The sequence below is a fragment of the Hetaerina americana genome, unplaced genomic scaffold, assembly GCF_022747635.1.
Source record: "Hetaerina americana unplaced genomic scaffold, ioHetAmer1.1.p SCAF_5, whole genome shotgun sequence".
NCBI classification, from domain to species: Eukaryota; Metazoa; Arthropoda; class Insecta; order Odonata; family Calopterygidae; genus Hetaerina; species Hetaerina americana.
In genome coordinates this window covers 33,347,384-33,368,984 of record NW_027287095.1, presented here as the reverse complement: position 1 = coordinate 33,368,984, position 21,601 = coordinate 33,347,384, and the positions used below count along the sequence as shown (strand labels likewise).

At 36.2% G+C, this 21,601-nt stretch overlaps 1 protein-coding gene across 9 annotated transcripts; it reads right to left on the bottom strand.

Annotated features, from left to right (window-relative positions):
• Positions 1–925: 925 nt before the first annotated feature.
• Positions 926–21,470, bottom strand: LOC139694241 (uncharacterized protein KIAA0513). 9 transcript variants are annotated; one of them, XM_071592692.1, is made up of 10 exons: positions 21,452–21,470; positions 20,547–20,613; positions 20,376–20,440; positions 19,501–19,866; positions 19,215–19,328; positions 12,456–12,637; positions 11,102–11,291; positions 7,889–8,117; positions 3,930–4,024; positions 926–3,344 (listed from the first exon to the last, which is right to left on the bottom strand). In XM_071592692.1, exons 4-10 carry the CDS (start codon positions 19,853–19,855, stop codon positions 3,283–3,285), a joined length of 1,227 nt encoding a protein of 408 aa, XP_071448793.1. In that variant the 5' UTR covers positions 19,856–19,866; positions 20,376–20,440; positions 20,547–20,613; positions 21,452–21,470; the 3' UTR covers positions 926–3,282. The 9 variants fall into 9 exon arrangements, with proteins under 9 accessions (XP_071448793.1, XP_071448788.1, XP_071448794.1 ...); XM_071592687.1 differs by lacking the exon at positions 21,452–21,470 and adding an exon at positions 21,172–21,428; XM_071592693.1 differs by lacking the exon at positions 21,452–21,470 and adding an exon at positions 21,172–21,428 and having other exon boundaries at positions 20,376–20,437.
• Positions 21,471–21,601: the final 131 nt, after the last annotated feature.

Below are 21,601 nucleotides of genomic sequence, written 5' to 3'. Positions count from 1 at the left end.
ATAAGGCTACCACCAAAGAAATTTGAAATTTGCTGTCTAGCAAATATGTATTAGGAGTAGTGAAAAAGGCTAGAGAAATAAAAATGGAGGAAAATAAGTCTAGAGACAACTGCTTCAACCTCGGTAATGCTGAAAATCCTCTAGATGACATGAAACTGCCTCCACTAGGAACCAATCAGGGTGCACCACACCAAAATTCACAGCTACAAATACTTGGCAATATCCCTACTTCATCAGACTTCACCTAGATGACAACGGCTAAGTTAGCCATTGAAATGTTGGCGTAAAACATCACCACCTGATGTGCTATGCTACAACTCATTTTATATTCAATTTACTGAAAAAAGATTCTTTACAACACTTGGGTATTCTTGTATGGTGAGCTGTTTCAGACTATTTTCAGGGTTGCTACATGGATATTGAAAAATAAACCACATTTTAATATTCCCCATTGCATTGTGCATTATATCTTGATGTCCAAATGGTTTACTTTTCAGTGTGTCAGATTATTTTCTTTTCAATTTACCTGTCACCTTAATTACTTTAGGAGCACGCATAACGAATACAAATTAAATGATAGGTCATGTCATCAAACTCTATTCAGAATAAATGTTTGGTACATGCTCTGAATTGATGTAGAATGTTTATTCCAACTCCTTTTAATTTTGTCCATTCAATTTTAAATATTAATCGTAGCTTTTAACAAAAAATAAGTTTTGGAAAACTACGACGACCATTTTCCCAACTTTTTTCTTATACTCAAAACCCCAGAAATATTTTTAAAATATGTTCATAATAACCAGATTAAAATAATTTTCATTTATAAATTGTGAAATCTTTTAATTGAATTATATATCTTTGAAATAGCATAACAAATACAAATTAAATGATCTGCCTAAATGGTGATAAAATTGCCTGTTTCAATGACCTAAGGAGTTAAAATATAGCGCACAGAAAATTTTTAACATGAAATAATTCATATTTTATCATCTTCAAATGATAATGGCATTCATCCAATTGATTTACCAGAGTGATATTTTATGAAGCCCATGTATGTACTGATGAAACTTTTATGCAAAGATGTATTAAAACATCTGGATGACATACACTCATGAATATTAAAATGCATGTAGTTAGTGTTACGGAACAAAAACAAAAGTATTATTGTCACGAGTCTGACGATAATGCATTTCAATGATCTGTAAGCTACTACTTGATCACCATGCACACTTTTGGCAACAACCTTGAGTCTCAAAACTCAATGATTAATAGCCACTTTACAAAAATGTACATCAAAGTAATTTATTATAAACCTTCTGATAATTATCATTCTCAATACAATTAACAAAAAACAGCACAAATATTAACAAATAGTTACAAAACTGTACACGCATCTAATTCCGTTAACATCAATGTTCAGTTTTGCTCAAGTGCCGTACTTGATGTGGGACGGTCAGGTGCAGAACAACAGGGAAGTGCAATGAGTGGCTCACACCCAGGACATTTGACCAAGGAGCATAGAAAATTGTCATTGTAAAGAGTTTTAGAAACATAGTTATTTTTGTTCAAAGAGAGAAAATGAAACACTTCCCATTGATAATCAAACAAGGCATACGTAAAAAGATTCTGGAGATCTCATGAGAAGATTCAAGACATATTAGCTAATTATCCATTAATAACATCACATGAATAAGGCCAACAAATTGATGAGATTCAAATGTCCCCATCCCATTTTTATGAAAAAGATTGCACACCCCTATCAAATTTTCAAGCCTCGTCAATTTCATCAACCAACATTTATATTTAAACCATGCCACTACACCCTCAAAAATCCTCTCTTTGTCTCTCTTGCACATCAAGAACTGCTACATTGCTGCAACATTTGACAGTATAAACACAAAATCTCACCAAATATAAATTTGCCATAGTAGTAATAGGCTAAATTTTCTTGCAAAACAGTAGTTTGCCATAACAACTCTTGTATTATCACAATTTTAAGTTTATTATCAACACCAATTCACAAACATGACATCAAACCAACAACAAAAATAAATAATAAAACATTGACCTCACAGCCTTTTTCAAAAATTCAGATCATTTACCATGATAATATATATTTGAAATGATAAAATGAGATTTTTTTTCATCAAGATTAAATAAATTAAAAGAAATATAAATTTGAACAATTTTTAAGTTTACTTCACTAACAACATTCAGACAAAAATTAAAATTGGAGAAAAGCTTTGTTCTCTGGGCTGACTAAAATATTTCTTGGAACCTATTTCTGCAATAGGTGGATAATTTTCTCTAGTTATAATATATGGAATACAGAGTACAAAATAAATGTCGACTAAGGAATTATCTTCTCATCAGGGGTTCTTATTGCCAATGCACTACATGTAATACTTATTCATTTTGAGTTTTAAAAGTACAATATAACTGATGATGTTTATTTTAACTATCGGAACATTAAATCATGATTAATGCAAGACTATGATAATTAATGAGTTATGTGCTTTTCTTCATATGGAAATGCATCAAGCAACTATATAGTGTCAACCTGTCCATAATTTGAAAAAAGAGCATAAATATTCACTAATATTTAACAATTATTAATCTTGTCACCTAATCACATTAAAAAACATCGATATTATCAAAACATTAAAAATGGAGCATTTTAAGAAACCTGACTTATTAAAAAATGAACTGAGTTTATATGACAATATTAACGGATAAACATATCAATGGATATTGCTAAAAGCATTTTGGTTGTGCTGTCACACAATATAATAAATTAAAATCAAATTCCACCCATTAAAAATTGCTCAGAAGACTTGACAAACAAATAAGTAAGCACACTTGCAAAAATGTTAAGTTTTAAGTAAAAATTCCAGGTTAAAAATTTGTTAGAATAACATGGTATCTACCACAAACTCCAAGCCCATTAGGAACTAAACCTATGAATATTTACATTATTGTATTACCTTGTGATACCTCATCATAAGGATAACATTTTCCATTTTTGTGCCATTATATTGACCTGCAGTTGTATTGTAACAAGAATTATATGTATTTCCAAAAATGATATAACAAAGATTGCAAATAACAGTTATTGCTCATTTTCAGCATGCACAGCCCATCATTTGAAGTAGAAACAAATACTTTCTCTTTTATCACAATAATGATAAGCACAGGCATGATAATTTATTTTAAATGTTATTGTAGGCACATATTTTAAAAAGTCTCATGAAACCATGACTAATGAATATGCCCCACTACTTATCAGCAAGGATCAGTCTCACTGTACATTCGATCAATGTTTTCCCTCAGCATCTTCTCTTGTTCTGAAAAAGTTTAATTTCATATTGAGGTGAACAATATTAAAAATAATTAAATTGGCTACAAATTAATTTTAGAGAACTTTAAGCCTTTTGGGCCAAATAAATACCACATGCTAAAGCATTTTACGGAATTTTTTGAAACCAGAATGTAAATCACATTTAATACAACATCTTGAGCAATTTAAATGTAGGATATTGTCCATTCCATGTAGATTATCACAATTTGGCTTGTGCAATACCTTTCGAAATTCATGCAACCATCTGCACAATCACACTCATCCAAAAGCAACAACTCCCAGCATTAAAGTATTCCAATACAAGAGTGGGCTGAAATAAAATCATAAACTTTCTAAAATAAGCTAAAACCCATTTTTATGATTGAGCTTTGAAGAGTATCCCCTTAATTTCAACCAAAGAGCCATAGATCTGAAAATGTTCCTTCACCAATAATATATGCAAGAGCTATAAATCCATGCCACCCACAATTCTTGATATTTAAGGCAAACCAATTCTGGTGGAGTGGGAGTAAAATATTTATATTTACTCAATTTATCATAGTGTGCATTTAAAAAAATTAAAATCACTCACCTGGTCTGAGGCTTGCTATAAAGCACTGTTTTCTGAGGAATTCCAGCACCATTTCTTTACTCAATCCAAAAGCATGCATGTTACAAGTGAAAGTACTGTAAAAAATAATTTGCTAAGTAAGAAGAGATAGCCGACATATTCATTCATTCAATATTATTTTCTTTCCATAGATAAAATGGAACTGACAAATAGGGAATAGCATTTTGAACAATGGAAAATTAGCTCAACTGCAGATGCAGCTGACCTTAATAGCCAATATAATAAATTTGAAACTCCAATAGCCGTAAACAGTTTACCTTTCTAAACAAAGTGAAAATGAAATTAATTGGCTAGCGCCACAAGTCAAAAAGGGGTAAAGGTAAAAAAGGATAATGAGGTAGGTAAAAGGTAAAAAAGGAGAGGATAAGAAAGGTGAATACGAATACGCGTATTTCTTGACAATTTTGATAATGTTTTAAACCTCTCTAGTGAAGTATTTGCCAAGGAGGAGCTTAAATTATTCAATTACGGACTGAATTTCAATCTGCAACCCAAATCATCCCCTATTACTGATCTCGTAGCTCACTTAGAAGCTTCATTGAAATTTTTTGATCATTCCACTAAGGACTTCATCCGCAAAGGTTGTGAGAGGCAGATTAAGAATAACATTAAGTCATTTAAAAGTACCCCATCTTCTTTTTCTAAGCGTAACTTTGAAATAGTCAAAAGCTTAAGATCTAAAGATTGCTTTTACCTCAAGGCTGACAAAGGTAACTTGTGTGTCATTTTGGACAAAGACCATTATTTCGAAAAAGTCAGTATTTTGTTGTCAAACAGCTCTTACTCTGAGGTCAAAAGGAACCCAATTAACAAACTTGTGTCCCAGTGTAAATCTGTCCTAAATGATTGTCCTACTGTTATTGATAAGAAGACAAAATTTAAACTTTACGTGTCTAATCCCATTTTACCCAGACTTTATTGTCTCCCCAAAGTCCATAAGACAAACTGCCCCATGAGACCTATTGTTTCTACGAGGGTCATCCGGAAAGTAGTACCCGTTCGTGAAATAAAGACACAAAAGTAAATATTAACAAACATAAAAAATTTTATTTGAAAGAGGATACTTTAAACTACTTCTCAACATAATCTCCAAGCAAATTAAGGCATTTGTCATAACGTGTGACAAGTTTCTGTATTCCTGCTGCATAGTCCTTCGCCGCCAGCTCATTGAGATACGCGAGGGACCCATCTTGCACAAATTTTTGCATAATGCAGATGGTGTTTAACAATTTCATGAACAATTGTTCGAGAAACATTGGGAAAATGCTCACAGATGCCATCAATTGTGACGCGCCGATCGTTCCTCACGAATTCGTCAACTGAGCTCACCAGTTGGTCTGTAATGACAGACGGTCTCCCCGAACGCTCATCGTCGTGCGTGTTCCCCCTCCCCATGTTGAAGTTGCGACACCACCGCCGAACAGACGACTCGTCCATTACATTGTCTCCATACACCTCCTTTAATTGGCGATGAATATCACATGGGCGAACGTTTCTTGCATTGAGGAATTTAATCACTGCCCTCACTTCACAACTGGCGGCGTTCTCAATTTTTTTAAACATTGTAAACAATCACAGAAACAACACAGGCAATGCTAGCGTCACGCAACTTGGCTCAGAGAAGGCAGACAAGCCACTGAAGCTATCTGACCTCGTCCAGCGGCTACTCGCGTCGTCAGCACTTCATGCGGCACGAACGGGTACTACTTTCCGGATGACCCTCGTAGTATTGATTCACCCACCTACCTGTTATCTAAATGGTTGGTCTCCCAATTCTCAAGCCTTAACTTCGTTAGCCCTCACTCAGTAAAGAATAACGTAGACTTTGTGAATAAAATTAAAGACCATAACTTTTCAGAGGGTGAAATCATGGTGTCATTTGATGTCGCTAACTTGTTCCCTAGTGTCCCCATTGATATTGCCATCCAAGCATTGGAAAACTGGCTTAAATCGCTTCACTTAGATTCCAAAACAGTTGACGAATATGTCAGACTCACCAATTTGGTGATGAACCAAAATTATTTTACGTTCCAAGGTAAATTTTACAGACAAGAGTTTGGAACTGCTATGGGCAACTCACTTTCTCCCTTCTTGGCCAATGTGTTCATGTCTCACTTTGAGTGCACTTTTAAAGAAAAATTCAGCTACTTCCCCGCGGTTTATTTACGATATGTTGACGACATCTTCTCTGTATTCGATACGACTAAGTGTGAACTTAATGACTTTGTGAACAATCTCAATAGTCTTTTCCCTTCCATCAAATTCACGGTTGAAACCGAAAAGAATAACATCCTCCCTTTCCTAGACCTGTCCCTCAATAGATCGAATGATAAATTACTTTTTGACATATACCGGAAAACCACACACACAAACAACTACATCCATAAACATTCTTTTAACCATCCCAGCCACAAATACACTGTCTACCATTCTCTCATACACAGAATGTTAAATGTCCCTTTGGAAACCATGGCTTACAATAAAGAATTAGAATACATTAAAAATATTGCCAAACTTAATGGTTTCCAAGAATCACTGATTGACAACATATTAAAGAAACACAAATTAAAGAAATTAATTTCCAAGGCCACCACACACAAAAAAGACGCAACAAAGAAATACATTAAATTACCCTTCTATCCTCAGTTAACCAGAGGCATTGAAAAAATTTTCAAGACTGTTGACACGAAAATTTCTTACACCAACAACAGCAAACTAAAACAGCTCCTAGGAAACACCAAAGACAAAACACCAACAACAGAGAAGTCTGGCATTTACCAAATCAACTGTGGGACTTGCCAAGCTTCTTACATAGGCCAAACACGCAGAAACATTCTTACGAGATATAAAGAACACTACGCCCACTACAAACACAATAAACCAGACAAATCCAGTATGGCACAGCATTTAATTGAAACAGGACACCACATGACAAAAGACAATTTAAATCTCCTAAAACAAACTAAGAATAATTTACTTGACGCTTATGAGAGCATTTTAATTTTCAAAAACAGAGACAATCTCCTAAACAGTGACACAGGACCTATATCATATTCCTCTCTTTTCTCCCTGTTAAATTTAAAATGCCCTTAGTTCTTTGTAAACCTACAGTCTCTTCAACGTTTGTGCTTCTTTTCCTTTTTCCTTTCCCTTCACTAACCGTCATTTTTCCGTTCTTGTTGTATTCCCTTCCTCTGTAACGGTTTTCCCACATCCTCAACGGTTATTTGTTGTAGGTTGCCTTTCACTTTTCCCTCCCCCTTCTACGTTCGTTTAACGGTTGTGTTAAGCTTCCCTTTCACTTTTTCCCCCTCTTTGCAACGGTCATTTCTTTGACCGTGTAATTCCCCCTCCCCCGCACTACATAACCTATCGTTCCAAACTCCTCCACTATCAGCCTCGTCCATTGGCTCTTGTCTTTTTCACCCCCCCCCCCCCCACACATGTAACACTATATATTCTTCGGATTGCCCTTACCCTTTCTCACTTCGACTTGTGTTGTAGTGACGATTACCCTTCAGTACGCTGAAGAGGGCTACTTTGTGGCCGAAATACGCGTATTCGTATTCACCTTTCTTATCCTCTCCTTTTTTACCTTTTACCTACCTCATTATCCTTTTTTACCTTTACCCCTTTTTGACTTGTGGCGCTAGCCAATTAATTTCATTTTCACTTTGTTTAGAAAGGTAAACTGTTTACGGCTATTGGAGTTTCAAATTTATTATATATTACTAGCCGTAAGAGCTCATTTCTATCAATATTAATAGCCAATACCGAGAAACTACAATGAAGGGACTACATTGTCCACTTCTGAGAAAAATCAGGAGAAACTTCAACCTGAGCACATTTTTTGGGGAGAAGACACTAAAAAGTGAAAAATAATGGTATTCGAGCTTAACTATGAGAAATGAATTAATTACCCCAATTGCCCGAAAGCTGCATTTTCCAGGTAACTTCTTTCTTCAGTCAAAAGGGGAGATGAGGGATCAGGGGGTTCCCAAGACTGGATGGGCAACACCCGTCGAGATCGTTCACATTGGAGTGCATCAAAGAATGCTGCATTCCAAAATCGTAGACTACGCCATATTGGTTGCTCACGCAGATATGCTGCAGGGTATTCACGATATGGCTCACAACCAGCTTTTTCCACTGGAGTAGGATGAAAGAGAAAGGACACAAAAGGACTTACATGAATGCACACCCTTCACATCATTTTATTTTGAGGTAAGCAAAGTCATAACAGGCTGATTTTGTGTTATTTCAGGAATTAACTTCCTTTTACTTTTTCCATTTATACTGCCCTCTCCTTGCACACTACTTTCACTACTGTTAAATCCGTACTGTTTTTACACTGCTCTTCTGTTTCTGAGACTCCTCATATTAGGTTTTTCTCTCAAAAAGACTCCTCAACCACACCCAATCACTTTCTCTGTCTACCCCTTCCTCTATTCACACTACTCTCTGCTTATTGATTCAACTCTCATTCATCCTTACAGCATGACCAAAAGAACATAGCACTCTTCAAGCATCTTACAGTGCATTCCACCCACATTCTTTCATAGGTCACTCATTATTCCTCACTCTATCTATCCTATATTTGTCACAATACTCCTTGAGTACTACCAACACATTTTTTTAACATTTATGCTTTATCTGGTCATACCTAAGTGGCGAGGAATGCAATTTCATACACATTCATTTTTGCTGTCAAGGAAAAAAATTCATGTTTTTACGAATACTGACCATATTTATGCATTACTAACAACCTTTCCACTCATATTCACATGCCCCTTAATCCCTTTTTCCATTCTGTCATCTTTCTCAAAAATTCTGCCACGAGATATAAAAATCATTCCCTTTTTAAATTCTTTCACCATTCATTCTGTTTAATCACACTTCTCATTCTTTTAACAAATCATCACCTCTTCATTTCAGATGTTTCACACTAAATTTAATTCAGTCTCGTCGATAAACTAGAACTTGGGCTTACTGCAGATTTGTTGGGTAATCCACCAACAATGCAGGTATGTACATCTCCTACAATCAATCCTGCCTTTTTTAATACATTTATCACTACAAAAAACAGAACAGCCTTGGTGACAATGAATGGGAGATTACAGTGATAGAGAGGCAGTGAGAGGAAAATAATTGGCATTTTGGAAGGAATTAAGGGGAGTCGAAAGTATATATGGCTAAATAAAGAGCTATTCAGATATTTTGTACCATGTTAGTCAGAGCTAAGGAGAGCAGTAGTGTGTATTGCCAGGGTACATAAATCACTGATTCTTACACCTGCCTCAATACTTCAACACATCAATTTTATAGCATTCAATATCTATTCATTCTCTTAAAACCTTTCACAACTTTCCCCTGCTTACTCCATAGCAAGACTTTTCCCAATCAACTAAATTCACAATAAACTTCTTTTTGCACATCCAAGCAGAAAGGAAAACTGATTACAAGTTTATAGTATAATAAACCAAATTTTGAAAAGAAATTGCACTCGCATCCACCACACTTGGTGCATGCATTCCACATTTGGGGAATAAAATACCATTTCCTGCCCCCCCTTTCCATACTATTCTGATCTAGGGGAAATATTAAAACTTTAAGCAATCATTCAGTAGACGTACATTCACATGGAGATAAACCAATAGAAAATAGACTGAATTAAATGTTTCAACTTTATACCTTTGTTTGGATTTAAGGATTATTCTCCAATTACATCAAGTACTCAAGAAGCAGAAAATCCAAAAAGGAGATTGGAATGGAAAAAATTCCATCAGGAAGGGGATTTTAAGGGACACAGCTAACAAGTTAGTTAATGATGATGTTTAATCTGAGCTGCATCGGCACTAGTGGTGTAGCCACTAAGCCACTCCTTTTGAATGATTACTCACCAGTAACCATTCAAGAGGAGTGAATTCATCATTCAATTATTGCCATTTTTCTCAAGAATTGTATTTATACAGGTTTAGTATATACCCCATTTTTACAGATTTAGTTTCATTGACCCAGCACTATCATGTGTTTTTTAAAAATTTTGCAAAGAGCATGAGTGGTATAATAATTGCCCATCCACCCTTGTTTCAGAAGGGATTCTAATAACTCTGGGAAAAAATGTGCAGTTTTACTCATGTCAGGTCCTGCAAGTTTTGACTTTATGAAATTGTTTACTTGCCAGTTTATACAAATAATGACCACAAGTATTCACTGCTTGCATCACCAAGCTCAAGGTTGTGATGCCAAATTTTGATGACTTCAGGAGAAGATACTGTTCGAAGGATAGGCGACAATCCCATGTCAAAGATCCACCAATAGAAACATCTTTGTTTGGTAAATACAGCTCCTGCACTTTTTTGCTTAGGTGAGATATTACTGGAAAAGTCTTCCGTAGTTTCCATTTCCTTTCCTTCTAATCACAACTATCAGGAGCAGATGCACCATGAACTTAATTCAATTTGGCTTTAATCTCTTTCGTGGTTTACATTTTTAAATAGAAGAGTTTAATCACTACACGAAACTCATTTTTTTCCATTTTTCTAAATAAACAAAAGTTTGTTGCTTCAGTTGTCTATAAAAATGAAACCACATGATGGATATAGCTGAAACTTTAACAGCAGACCAGCAAGATAGGATGTTTACTAAAGGTAAACCTTTTTGGATACCACAAGCACCATCTCTTGGATTTTCTAAGGCCTTATTGAAGGACCCACATATGCACGATTGGAAGTTGATTGAAAGAATACCGATGACCAAAAAATGCAACGCAGTAATACAGAACTAGTAGCACATCAGACAGGGGCAAGTGAAGTTTCCACGTCGGAATCATAGAGAGGTTAAATGTGTGTCCATACTTCGGAAAATATAACCGCAGTTATTTAAGCACATTTAATAAAAACAACCACCTTTTCAACAAGTAAAACATTGAAATAAAGAGATGGAAAAATCCATAAAAAGTGATACATTCATAGAAATTAGAAAAGAAAGACTAGAAATTCATATAAATATTTCATATAAAAATTATACATATCATCTTGTCTCCAAACTTGATCATCTTTGAGCTGACATAATGGAAAATCACACTAGCTCAAATGGATTGCACATGCATATCTTACTACAATGCAACATACCTTGATGATAGAATGTGAAGCACATGTTCATCAGAGATTTTGCGGGGGAGAAATCATCAGCCTCTGCACACTCAAAAAGGGCCACGGCAAAATGCTGAACTAAGCCATAAAAAGTGGACTCACTAACACGTTTGCCTTGAACACGCCTTGCATTCACAAAACGTGCAAACCACAGCCTTCCAGCTTCATGCTGAGGGCAAAGAAAGATATTATTTCTGAAAAATTTTAATTAGGCCACAATACACTTGACACATTAGAAAATACATGCAGTTACCCACAATGTGGGAAGGGACACAACCATCTCTCCAGTTTCGGGGTTCCTAACCAGATGTAAATAAACTTCTAGGAAATGCGAGGGGACTTTCATGGGGCATTACTTTACAAATACATCCTGAAACCGGCTATAGACAAACTTCAACCACAATAAGAATTATCAGATGCCTAGCTTTCCCCAGGCATTTCTGTTTTTTTTTACGTCATCCAGAGATGTGCAAGTGGATTTTCAATGGTGGATATATAAAATGATATACCTGGTCACTTTGGACAACACCTGCTTCACACAAGGTGTGTGATTTTTCAGGGGTCAGATATTTCTGGGAAATATCAGGCAGCATTAGGAAATAAACTGGCCATTCAAACCGTGATAAGAAAATTTCACGATTAGGCTTAGCATGCCCGGCTTAGTATAATGCAAGCTGTACCCTCACCCTCACTTTTGTTGTAACAGTATTATATAATTATGTACACTGATACTGAACTAGTTTTTCAAATAAGAATCACATGGAATCAATTTTAGGTTCTGTGACATTGTAGAATTTATTCATGTTTATGGGAAAAGGCTTGGTAATGTTACACATGTATTTATTGAAATGGTTCAATGGTTTTTGCATTTTCACTTAATTGGCAATGGTACACATGATGTGAAAATGTTCAAATAAGAAAAATCATTTCAATAAATAAGGGCAGAAAATTATCAATTTTGGTTATACCATTATCCTCATCTTATCCACCATTATCCTATAGATCATAATTACACAGCAATAGCCTCCGGCTTATTTAGAGCAAAAGAAAAACTCAGGTAACATATTTTTTAAATAGCTGTATCATCAATACGGAATGATTGGAGGTGTTCCAAAATCTTCAACTCATTTCATTTAACAAATGTGCATAAAAGAAAAAGTTGCATGATAAAATGTCCAACATTGAAAAAAATTGGAATGAGGATACCTATTTATTAATGAAAAAAACATGTTATCTCACACCATATTATACAGATATCATGGTTCAAGCACAAGTACAACCTAATACATTCTTTCATTGGGAAGGATTCATGCTAGATAAGAGAAATATACACCTGTGCAAGTTGTCCAAAGCGTGCCTTCCTATCTGACTGGATGCTACCTGGGTTCTCAAACAAGTCTTTGACAAATAAGCGCATGAATTCTGCTGCTTCCATGGCTCCAGCACCCCCACCCTCTTCTGATTGTGTGTCAAGACTTAAACTAGAAGCCCATGACTGAACAGATCCTTCCGAACCTGTGTGCAAAAGATTAAGAAATGGGTGAGCTGGAAATGCATAAAAAGGATGAACACCAGGTAGGTCAGCAGATCCCAAACAGAAAAAAAGTTTCCATGCCTGAGACTTAAAGCGTAGACCTTAAACTTAGCATGCTCAAGCCATTAAGCTAACATGGAACACATAATTATTCCTGAAATCCATGGGGTTCACTGCAACCTAATGTCCTGATTCTTTGGCCAAGAGATAGTACTTGTGAGCTATTTCACCACCCACTGCCACAATAGACAAACATGCAAAAGGAATGGATAACAGGGCGAGTTCATGCAATGCTATAAAGAGTACGTACAGTGCATTTAAATTCATGCAGACCCAGTGGAAGAAAATGAATCACATTGATCGAATACAAAGCCATAAAAGAAAACTCATCAAATGGAAAAAACACATTCATATAGGTATCACTGAATTGCTAACCTATAGGATGGGTTGATGTATTAGATGCACCACTTTGGGAAGGTTCACTTTGGTATCTTTGGCATGAAAATATTTAATGCATTTCATTGATTATATTCTAAATAATTTCTGCACGTGCACTTCCTTATGGAAAAAAGCCATCCTGTGAATGGGCATTTGTTTTATTTTTTGTACATAATAGGCACACTTTAGCATCACTCTTATCTTCCATCTAAGATACATGGTTGAATTAAATTTGTACAATAATTTTAGAATTTTGTCAAGTCATCCCATCCTCGTATATTAGTATAATACATATGCATATACATTATTGCACCTAGCCATGGCATGAGGACAGTGCTATTAAGATTGTCTAGGTAGTCCCAAGGTATGGAGTTTGACTAATTCAGAATAGCTAAAGCAAGACTATGATATTAATAAACTTTGATTTTTCTCATGGAATTTTGCATGAATTATACCAGAACTGACTGGTAGAGCACTCACTGTACCCAGTAGATGGAAATTCTCTAAGTGGCATGGGTGGCAATAGGACGGTAAACTTCCACATACCATTGTTCATTACCCAAAAATGTCAAAAGCAACACTTCAACAATCAAATTTATGACGGAGAGTATATATAGAAGTCATATAAGATTGGATTAGCAAGGAATGACTACAACATTACCTAGACCATTGGTACTTGAAATATGCAAGGCATGAGTGAAAGAAAAAAATAGCATTGGCGAATAGCACATGATGCTGAAATTGATAGCAATGGCTTGAAATTATGGCTAACAAGTTTCTTTAAGTGTACACAACAGTCAAGATGCAGGTTTGAGTTCAACTGAGAAGGCTGAGATGCATATAAGAGAACATGAGCAAGTGACTCCTAAAACAACCACATACATATCCACAGCTATCCATAAGGAGATTACCTTTGGTAATGCACAAGCAGCCAGGATTCTAGTAAGCATGCTACATATTGTACAATGGTACTTTCCAGTGTACTTTGTACATCAGAAATGTTAATCCTTAGGCTTCCGCGACGTCTATCTGATGATGGATCCATGCTGCTACCAGGAATTACCATCGCGTAGGTGCCTACGCAATGCCCTTCCTGAATTCCCTTCTGGGAATTACCATCACCTATGTGACGGTAATTCCCGGAAGAAACATGGATCCAACATCGGAAATGTGTTTCCAGTATACACTGTAAAGAGATTCTAACAGCAGTGCAACTTATGAAAAATTGAAAAACTGCAAGCATGACCAGTATATGGAGCGACATTTAAAAGGGCACGTCCTAGATAATTATGGCTCAACTGTTTTTTTTATTTTTACACTATTACAACCATCCTCATGGACTACAACCTAGATGGGTGGAAGGGCTTGTGCAATCTGATGAACCCTAGAGTGGTGCTGGTGGGAGTAATTATGATCGCACCTGCTAGGCCCACTCATGCCAGGTAGATTGAAGGGTAGGAGCCAAACAAAAGGTAGTCCATGAAGCATCAGTTCCTTAGTGAGGCGGCTGCAAAGGTATCTGACCCCTGTGGGGCTGCCATTTGACTGATGGTATCACATTGAAAACACTATTGAGGAAGGCAGCTGGAAACCACCTCAGTTATTTATTCCAAGGCTGTTATGATGGCCACTATGATGACAATGAATCCAGGAAACTGTGGGGCTCAGCCCAAATGGCATTGTGGCATGCTCCACAGCAAGAGATGCAAGGTTTCCATGGTCATCATCTCATTAAATCCTTGCATGCGAAATCAATAGCAGCAACAAAAAAGAGAATCGAACCAGTAAGAATAGGAACTTGGAATGCTACAGCAAGATGAGGAGAGAGAAATTATAAATGAAAATCGAGAGGTGAAAAGAGAAAATACAGATATTTTAGGGCTGTGCAAGGCGAGAAGAAAGGATAGCCAGGATTACTAAAGCAATAGCTATCAAGTATTATAAAAGAGGTGAAGAGTCAGCAAGGGGTGTTGTAATATTGATAAAAAGGTAAGAAGAAGCATGGTAAAGATAGGGCAAATGAACGAATATTATTAGTAGAAATAAAAGCTGAACCTTCAAACTTGGTCATTATTCAGGTCTACAGGCCACCAAACAATTATAGGGAGAAATAAGTCAATAGGATATAAGATCAGTCAGAGGACATAATTGCGGGTGTTCCAGAAGGAAAACATTTGTTATAGTTGTGGGGAATTGGAATACTACAGTAAGCAAAGGAAGAGATGGTTGAGAGGTTGGGGAACAAGAAACAACTGTCGGAAGAAAGCAATAGAGTTCTGTTGAACACGGGTTAATCATCAACAACACTTGTTTTACACACCACAAAAAGTATACATTGAAAATACTGCCGATTAAGTAAGATATCAGGGAGATTATATAATGGCTAGGAGGAGATAAAGGAACAGTGTTATCAATTATTATTATTATCATAGATTATTAAAACCAGGGATTAGTGACAAGACTATGAAAAAAATAGATGACTGTAAACACAGATAGAGGTAGAGGGTAGTATGCTGAGTCAAATAATAACCAGATACAGGAAAAAATATGACAAAAGAATCATGGGGCACGAAGATATGGAAAGTTTACTAAGGATGGGTGAAATTAAGGTGCTATACAGGAAGATAAAAGCACTGTGAGGAAGTAAGAAGGAAAAATATGTCCAAAAAATAAAAAATAAGCTGAAAAAATTAATTATTGAACCAGGGAAGATCCAAGTGAAATGATATGAATACATAAAGGAACTACATGCATGGTAAAGACTTTTTAGAGGAGAAAAGTTAACACAAAGAAAACGAATATAATATAGTTGAGGAAAGGTCCAATCATACTTGACAGTGAAATAGAAAGGGCAGTAAGGGAAGTGAAATCAAATAAGGTCACACAGTTGTATAAGATTCCAGGAGAACTGCCTCAGTGTTTAGGAAAATGTGGGAGGAAGATTTTTTACAAATTAATTTGTAGCATTTGTGTGGGAGGAATTAGGTCACGATATATTATCAGATCAGTGATAATGAATTTTCACAAAGTGGAGCCTGAAACAATCAAATTTATGTTTAGACAACATGGTTAAAGAGTTATGGGAAATAACTGGAGATAGTGAAGAAGAGGGTGGGAAATCTATAAAATTAGTTGGGTTTGTGGATGATTTATTTATCTAGCTTTAGTTTACCAGTCAACCAGGGGGTTCAAAGTATTGAGCATGTTAGAAAATCGGTGGAATAGATATGGGATGAGAATAAGGGCGAATAAAACAAAAATGATGAGGATTGCGAGAAAGCGAAAAGCTAAGTTAAATGACTAAAATTGGAGTTAGAGCAGGTGGAACAGTCAATCAACCTTGAAAGTCTTTTGTACAATAATGGTCGAAGTATGTAGTAGAGACATAAGGTGAAGAATTGCATTCGGCAAAGAATTTTTCGCAAGGAAGAGGGAATTGATTATGGGGACTTTGAACATTCATGTTAAGAAAATGTTCATTTCATGTTCAAAACTTTGATTGGTAGTGTGGTTTTGCAAGGCGCAGAAACATGATCTTTGAAGCAAGATGATGTAAAAGCAAGATGATATAAGAGAATGTATATTTTGAAGACTTTAGAAATACCAGTGTGGAGAAGGATGGAAAAAGAGAAATAGACAGAGGATATAACATTGAAGTATTTGGTATGGTCAAGGAGGAGAGAGGATCCTTGGGAGAAAAACAAGGGGGACAGGAAAGATAGATGCAGAGAATTTTGATGGTGATAGGAAGTTAAAGACTGTAATAGAGGGGAAAAGGTAGGCAAACGAGGAAGGCGAAGGCAACGAAAAGGCATGTTGAACATGGAAAGGGGGAGGGAAGTATCATATGTAGAATTGAAGAATGAATTAATGGTAGTGTTGGATTTAAGGTGGTTTTCGTTAGGAGAGGCAAGAAATGTATTGTTTTTTTCATTGAATACACTGTTTTCAACTAAAATCTAGCTTGACCGGTAGAATACTAATAGTATTGATAATACCAAATAACTGGAAGACTGCGATAATTTATATCGGTACAAATAAATGGAAGGCTGAAGCAAATACCAGAATTATGGAGCATAGAAATGTGATTTAAAGTGTTGATTTAATGAGAGAAAAGGTAGCACTGGGCAAAATCTAGGGAGTGGAATGTGGTTCCTTAAATGGTAGGGCAATTTGGATCAGCGGTTTGCACTTCAGCAACACCTTAGGAAAGGCATGGATTTGCAAAATAAAGTGGACTGTACATTTGACAATCATGAAAGAAGTAAGATAAAATTTGGCTTGGTCATGCTGAGTAACTTGATGGCAGGGTAGAGTTCTCTCTCTACACTCTAAAAAAAGATTAGGGATTCTCAGAAAAGGAAGACCGTGTTCAAAATAATTTATGAATAAGACAGAGGCAAAAAGAGTTTTTGAGGAAATTACAAAAAGGATTAAATATCCTTTAGTTCAATAGTTTCAGCCTCAACTTTGTGGAAGGGAACAAAGTGTTTCTTTTTCATTTATTAAATATCCTATTTATGACAAAAAACAGGTTTTTTATTGACTGGACTTACTCATGAAGCCTCTTTAAGCTCTGAGAAAACCATTCAAAACAAGGCAAAGATTCTATTAATTTAATGGTTAACAGATTTTCCTCTGAAAATAAAATCAATACAGATTTCCTTTACTCTAAGGTCAAAATTTTCCCATACATTTCCATTGAGGAATTGGCAACAATAATAAAGTAACTCCTTGGGCATATCAACAAACTACCTATAATTAAAAACTCTAACTTGGTAATTTCGCAGAATTTTATTTAGACAACCCAGGTTTCGACATTTAATGTCATTGTCAGGTCAGAATCCTGACTTATGGCATAGACTCCTCCACCTGTGTAGAATTATGCAAAATATTTCCTATACATATAGACTATACATAGATTAAAATAGCCTAGTTCAATAAATTAAGCCTCAGGAGCCTACTTTCCTGCACATAAGACAAAAGGGGGGAAAAAGTGGAGTTTACAAGTTACGTCGTGAATGTGATGCAATGTATGAGAGCCAAACAGGCTGAAAATTTCAAGATCGAATGATGGAGCACTAAACATGTGTGAGAAACATGGAAGTCTACAATGCAATTTGCTAAACACCTATTAGAAAATCACCACAATAGTGGCTTTAAATTTCAAATTTTACAAGTGCAAATCAAAGAACAGAGAGTGGACACTTTGGAACAGTTTTGAAATTTTTAACAGTGTACGCTCCAAGGAGAATATTGTTAATGAATGTGTACCTCCCACTCCCAAACAACTGCGCTAAAGATGAGACAAACACCTCCTCTTCCTAGTAGTAGTTTTTATGGGAGAGACAACCAACAGCCAAGGTCATTTGCACCATTAGGGATGGATGGGAAAGGAAGGGTGGAGAGAAACCCAGCGTCGGCATTGGACTACTTTTGTCAAAAGGTGCCAAGTGGTCCGCAGTTTAACGTCCCAACCGACGGGCGTCGTACTCACTCAAAGTACTCTCCACAAAGCACTCCTAGAAGGTATTGGGATACCACTGAAAAAATATTTGCTGTCTCCAGCATTTGAGACTGGGCCCTCTCGATGGGAAGCCTGTATGTTAGTAATTGCACCATCATGATTCCCTAACCTTTCCCTATGATATCCAAAGTATGAATGATCTTGTTATCATTGTCAATGTACAGCTAATCTCTACCCTCCTCCCCCAAGTTTTTTCACCATTTGACCAGAGCACTCCATTTGGGGGTGCTCCTCCAGCTTTCTACCCTTCCCTCCACCCTCTAAACTCCCTTACCTACCTACCTGAGGGTAACGTATACAAAGATGAATGTCCATAGAAGTCACTACCTGATGATGGTATTGACCATCAAAACTTAAGTCTTGTCTAAATAAAATTTTGTGGAATTACAAAATAACAGTTTTTCATCATAAAATGAATCGATTCCATAATCACACCTCAAACCATGGCAAACATAATTATATCTAATAACCAGTATCCACTAACTACACCAATTCCAGAAAATATTTGAATAGTAGTAATTTAACTTTCACTGAATCCAAAAATGAACAAGCATGAAATCTCAATAAATTCTCGCTCGTGAAAATGTGTTTACCAGAATGTATTCCACCCCATGGTTTCCGACAGTCATGATCTGAGGTGTCTAAGCTTGTACTGGGGCCATAACCTTCCCCTTCACTGCCAGATGCACTGCTAGCTGGGGGTACATCTGCGGTAGATTAAAAAAGGTCCAACTTTTCATCCAACTGAATTAGAATACATACACACATTTTTATCCACACAAAAAACATGTAAAATTCAGAATAAGCGCAGATGAAGAAATTATTTTACCACGCCCTAAATAGGGCAAATAAGACAACTCACAAAGTTTCCTAACTCACCTGTTATAACTTTCAGTTTATCAAAAGGGTCAGGCCCAGTGGCCCTGAGTTCTGGGTTACATTTGTCACTGAAAGTACTACCACTCTGTCCACCAACTTTGTCCTTTTCAATGTTACACTCTTCATCATCATAGCTATTCCCACTCCGTCTAGAATGGCTTTCAGCATCATCTTCATCAGTCACTAAACTTAAGGCTGAACCCAACCGTGAGGATAAGCCCGAGAGAAGACCATTACTCCCCTCAAGTACACTTCGTAGCCCTAAACGTAGGGCACCTCTTGTGCGCCCAACAATTCCACCAAGAGGCTGAGCACCCCGCCCCTCTTCCTCTATAGCAGCTTTCACATCAACCATCGGGCTAAAATCTGTAAGAAGGAAAACAATGACATATTAGTTCATATTTGTAAAATTTCGTGAACAAGGTTTATCCGCGGACACGTGTACACTTTCACCAGTACTGGATGCTCTGGATTGAAATATTTTAACAGGTTGTTCCCTTATTTTAGACTACGAAAAATAAACTTCTAGATTCAGCACAAGGAGTTCACAGAATTCATCCATTTACACGAACTACATAAAGGGCCAAACTAAAGTTAAGCTCAGTTTGAAGCAATCTTTTAAATACTGGGGCATTTACCGCGCTATTCTCAATAGCAATGACAGACGTAAAATTGCATTTTAGGTATCAATATTAGCAATATAATAAGTTCAATATTCAGGCTCTAATTAAAATGCTTGTTTCGCCCTGTATATTAACGTACCAGAACCATCATATCATTAAAATGCAATTAAACCTTCATTAAGACTACTTGGATACATTGTTACACTGAATTATATGGATAGACAGAAACTTAACAAATAAGTTAAAACTTACAGTGGAGTATTAGTCTGTTGTACAGGAACTATTTCAGAATTAAACTGGTTTCGGGTAAAAATCTGCTAAAGGAAATTATTATTTTATTTTAATTCAGAATAACTATTACCCGAAAACAATAATCCAGTACAACGCAATCTCTCACTGCGACCGTAACTTAAATGTTCTTACCTGGGACAGCATTTTAAAAGAAGTTGACTTTGGGTTATTTTCTTGGTGCTTAAAAACTGCTATCAACCTGCGCAAGAAAGATATGGGAGTGTTACACCTAATAAATCAAAAATATTCAACTTACCAATCCTGCCGCATGGTTTATACTGCACCTTTTTCTGCCGATTGTTACTATTGATGAATACTCACTATGAAGTTTTAAAGGCGTTTGCATGAAGAAAATGGAAATCAGCCATTTAATCGATCAAAAGTAAAAAAAACAACATTCAGCCTTTACCGTGAAATTGTAACCGGTTCACACACCCCAGCTTAATAATTCGAATAAAGCTATTCTACAATGTTTACATGGATAACATCCTTCAACTGTTTACCATTAACAAAGCGCTTACGAGCTTAGGTTGTTTCATTGGGATGTTGATGCCAGATATATTTTGTAATGGTTGAATGAAAATCAATTTTGTCGATATCCAACCTCCTCTTCAAAAGTAAATGAAATTATGATATTCCGGAGTAAATTGTTCGTCGAAAATTAGAACTTACTGCGAGACGTTCATCTGAGTATCAAACCGTTGCTTTTAATGTTAACACTTTGGAAGTAAAGCTAATAGCTGGTTAATTTTCATACCTGCGCAATTAAAGTTGGATTGTAGTTGGATAATATCCTGTCGTGTTTTCTTTTATCAATAGCCTTACGCGATAGGGACCAAAAATACAGCATAGGTGGTCGTGAAAGGCTCGAGGTAGATAAATTCGAACCATAAAAAAGCTAATAAGTACGTTCGTTTTCATTCACTGGGTCGATTCTTGGCCGAAAATACTCATTCCAATGGTCATTTTAAGCAGAATGACATATCTGGGCCACATTTCGGTAGTTCCAGAACGTTGTTCATTCAATTATCACTTACCCATAATGACTGACCGTAATCCACAGACTCGCAATACCGCTATGTTTTGAATGCCCATAGATTCTCGTGAAACTCAGTAACTCTCCTGGCGCGCTAAATTACTGATCGAGTAGGTAAAAATGACCCAACTTCCTTCATATGCGTGCTTCT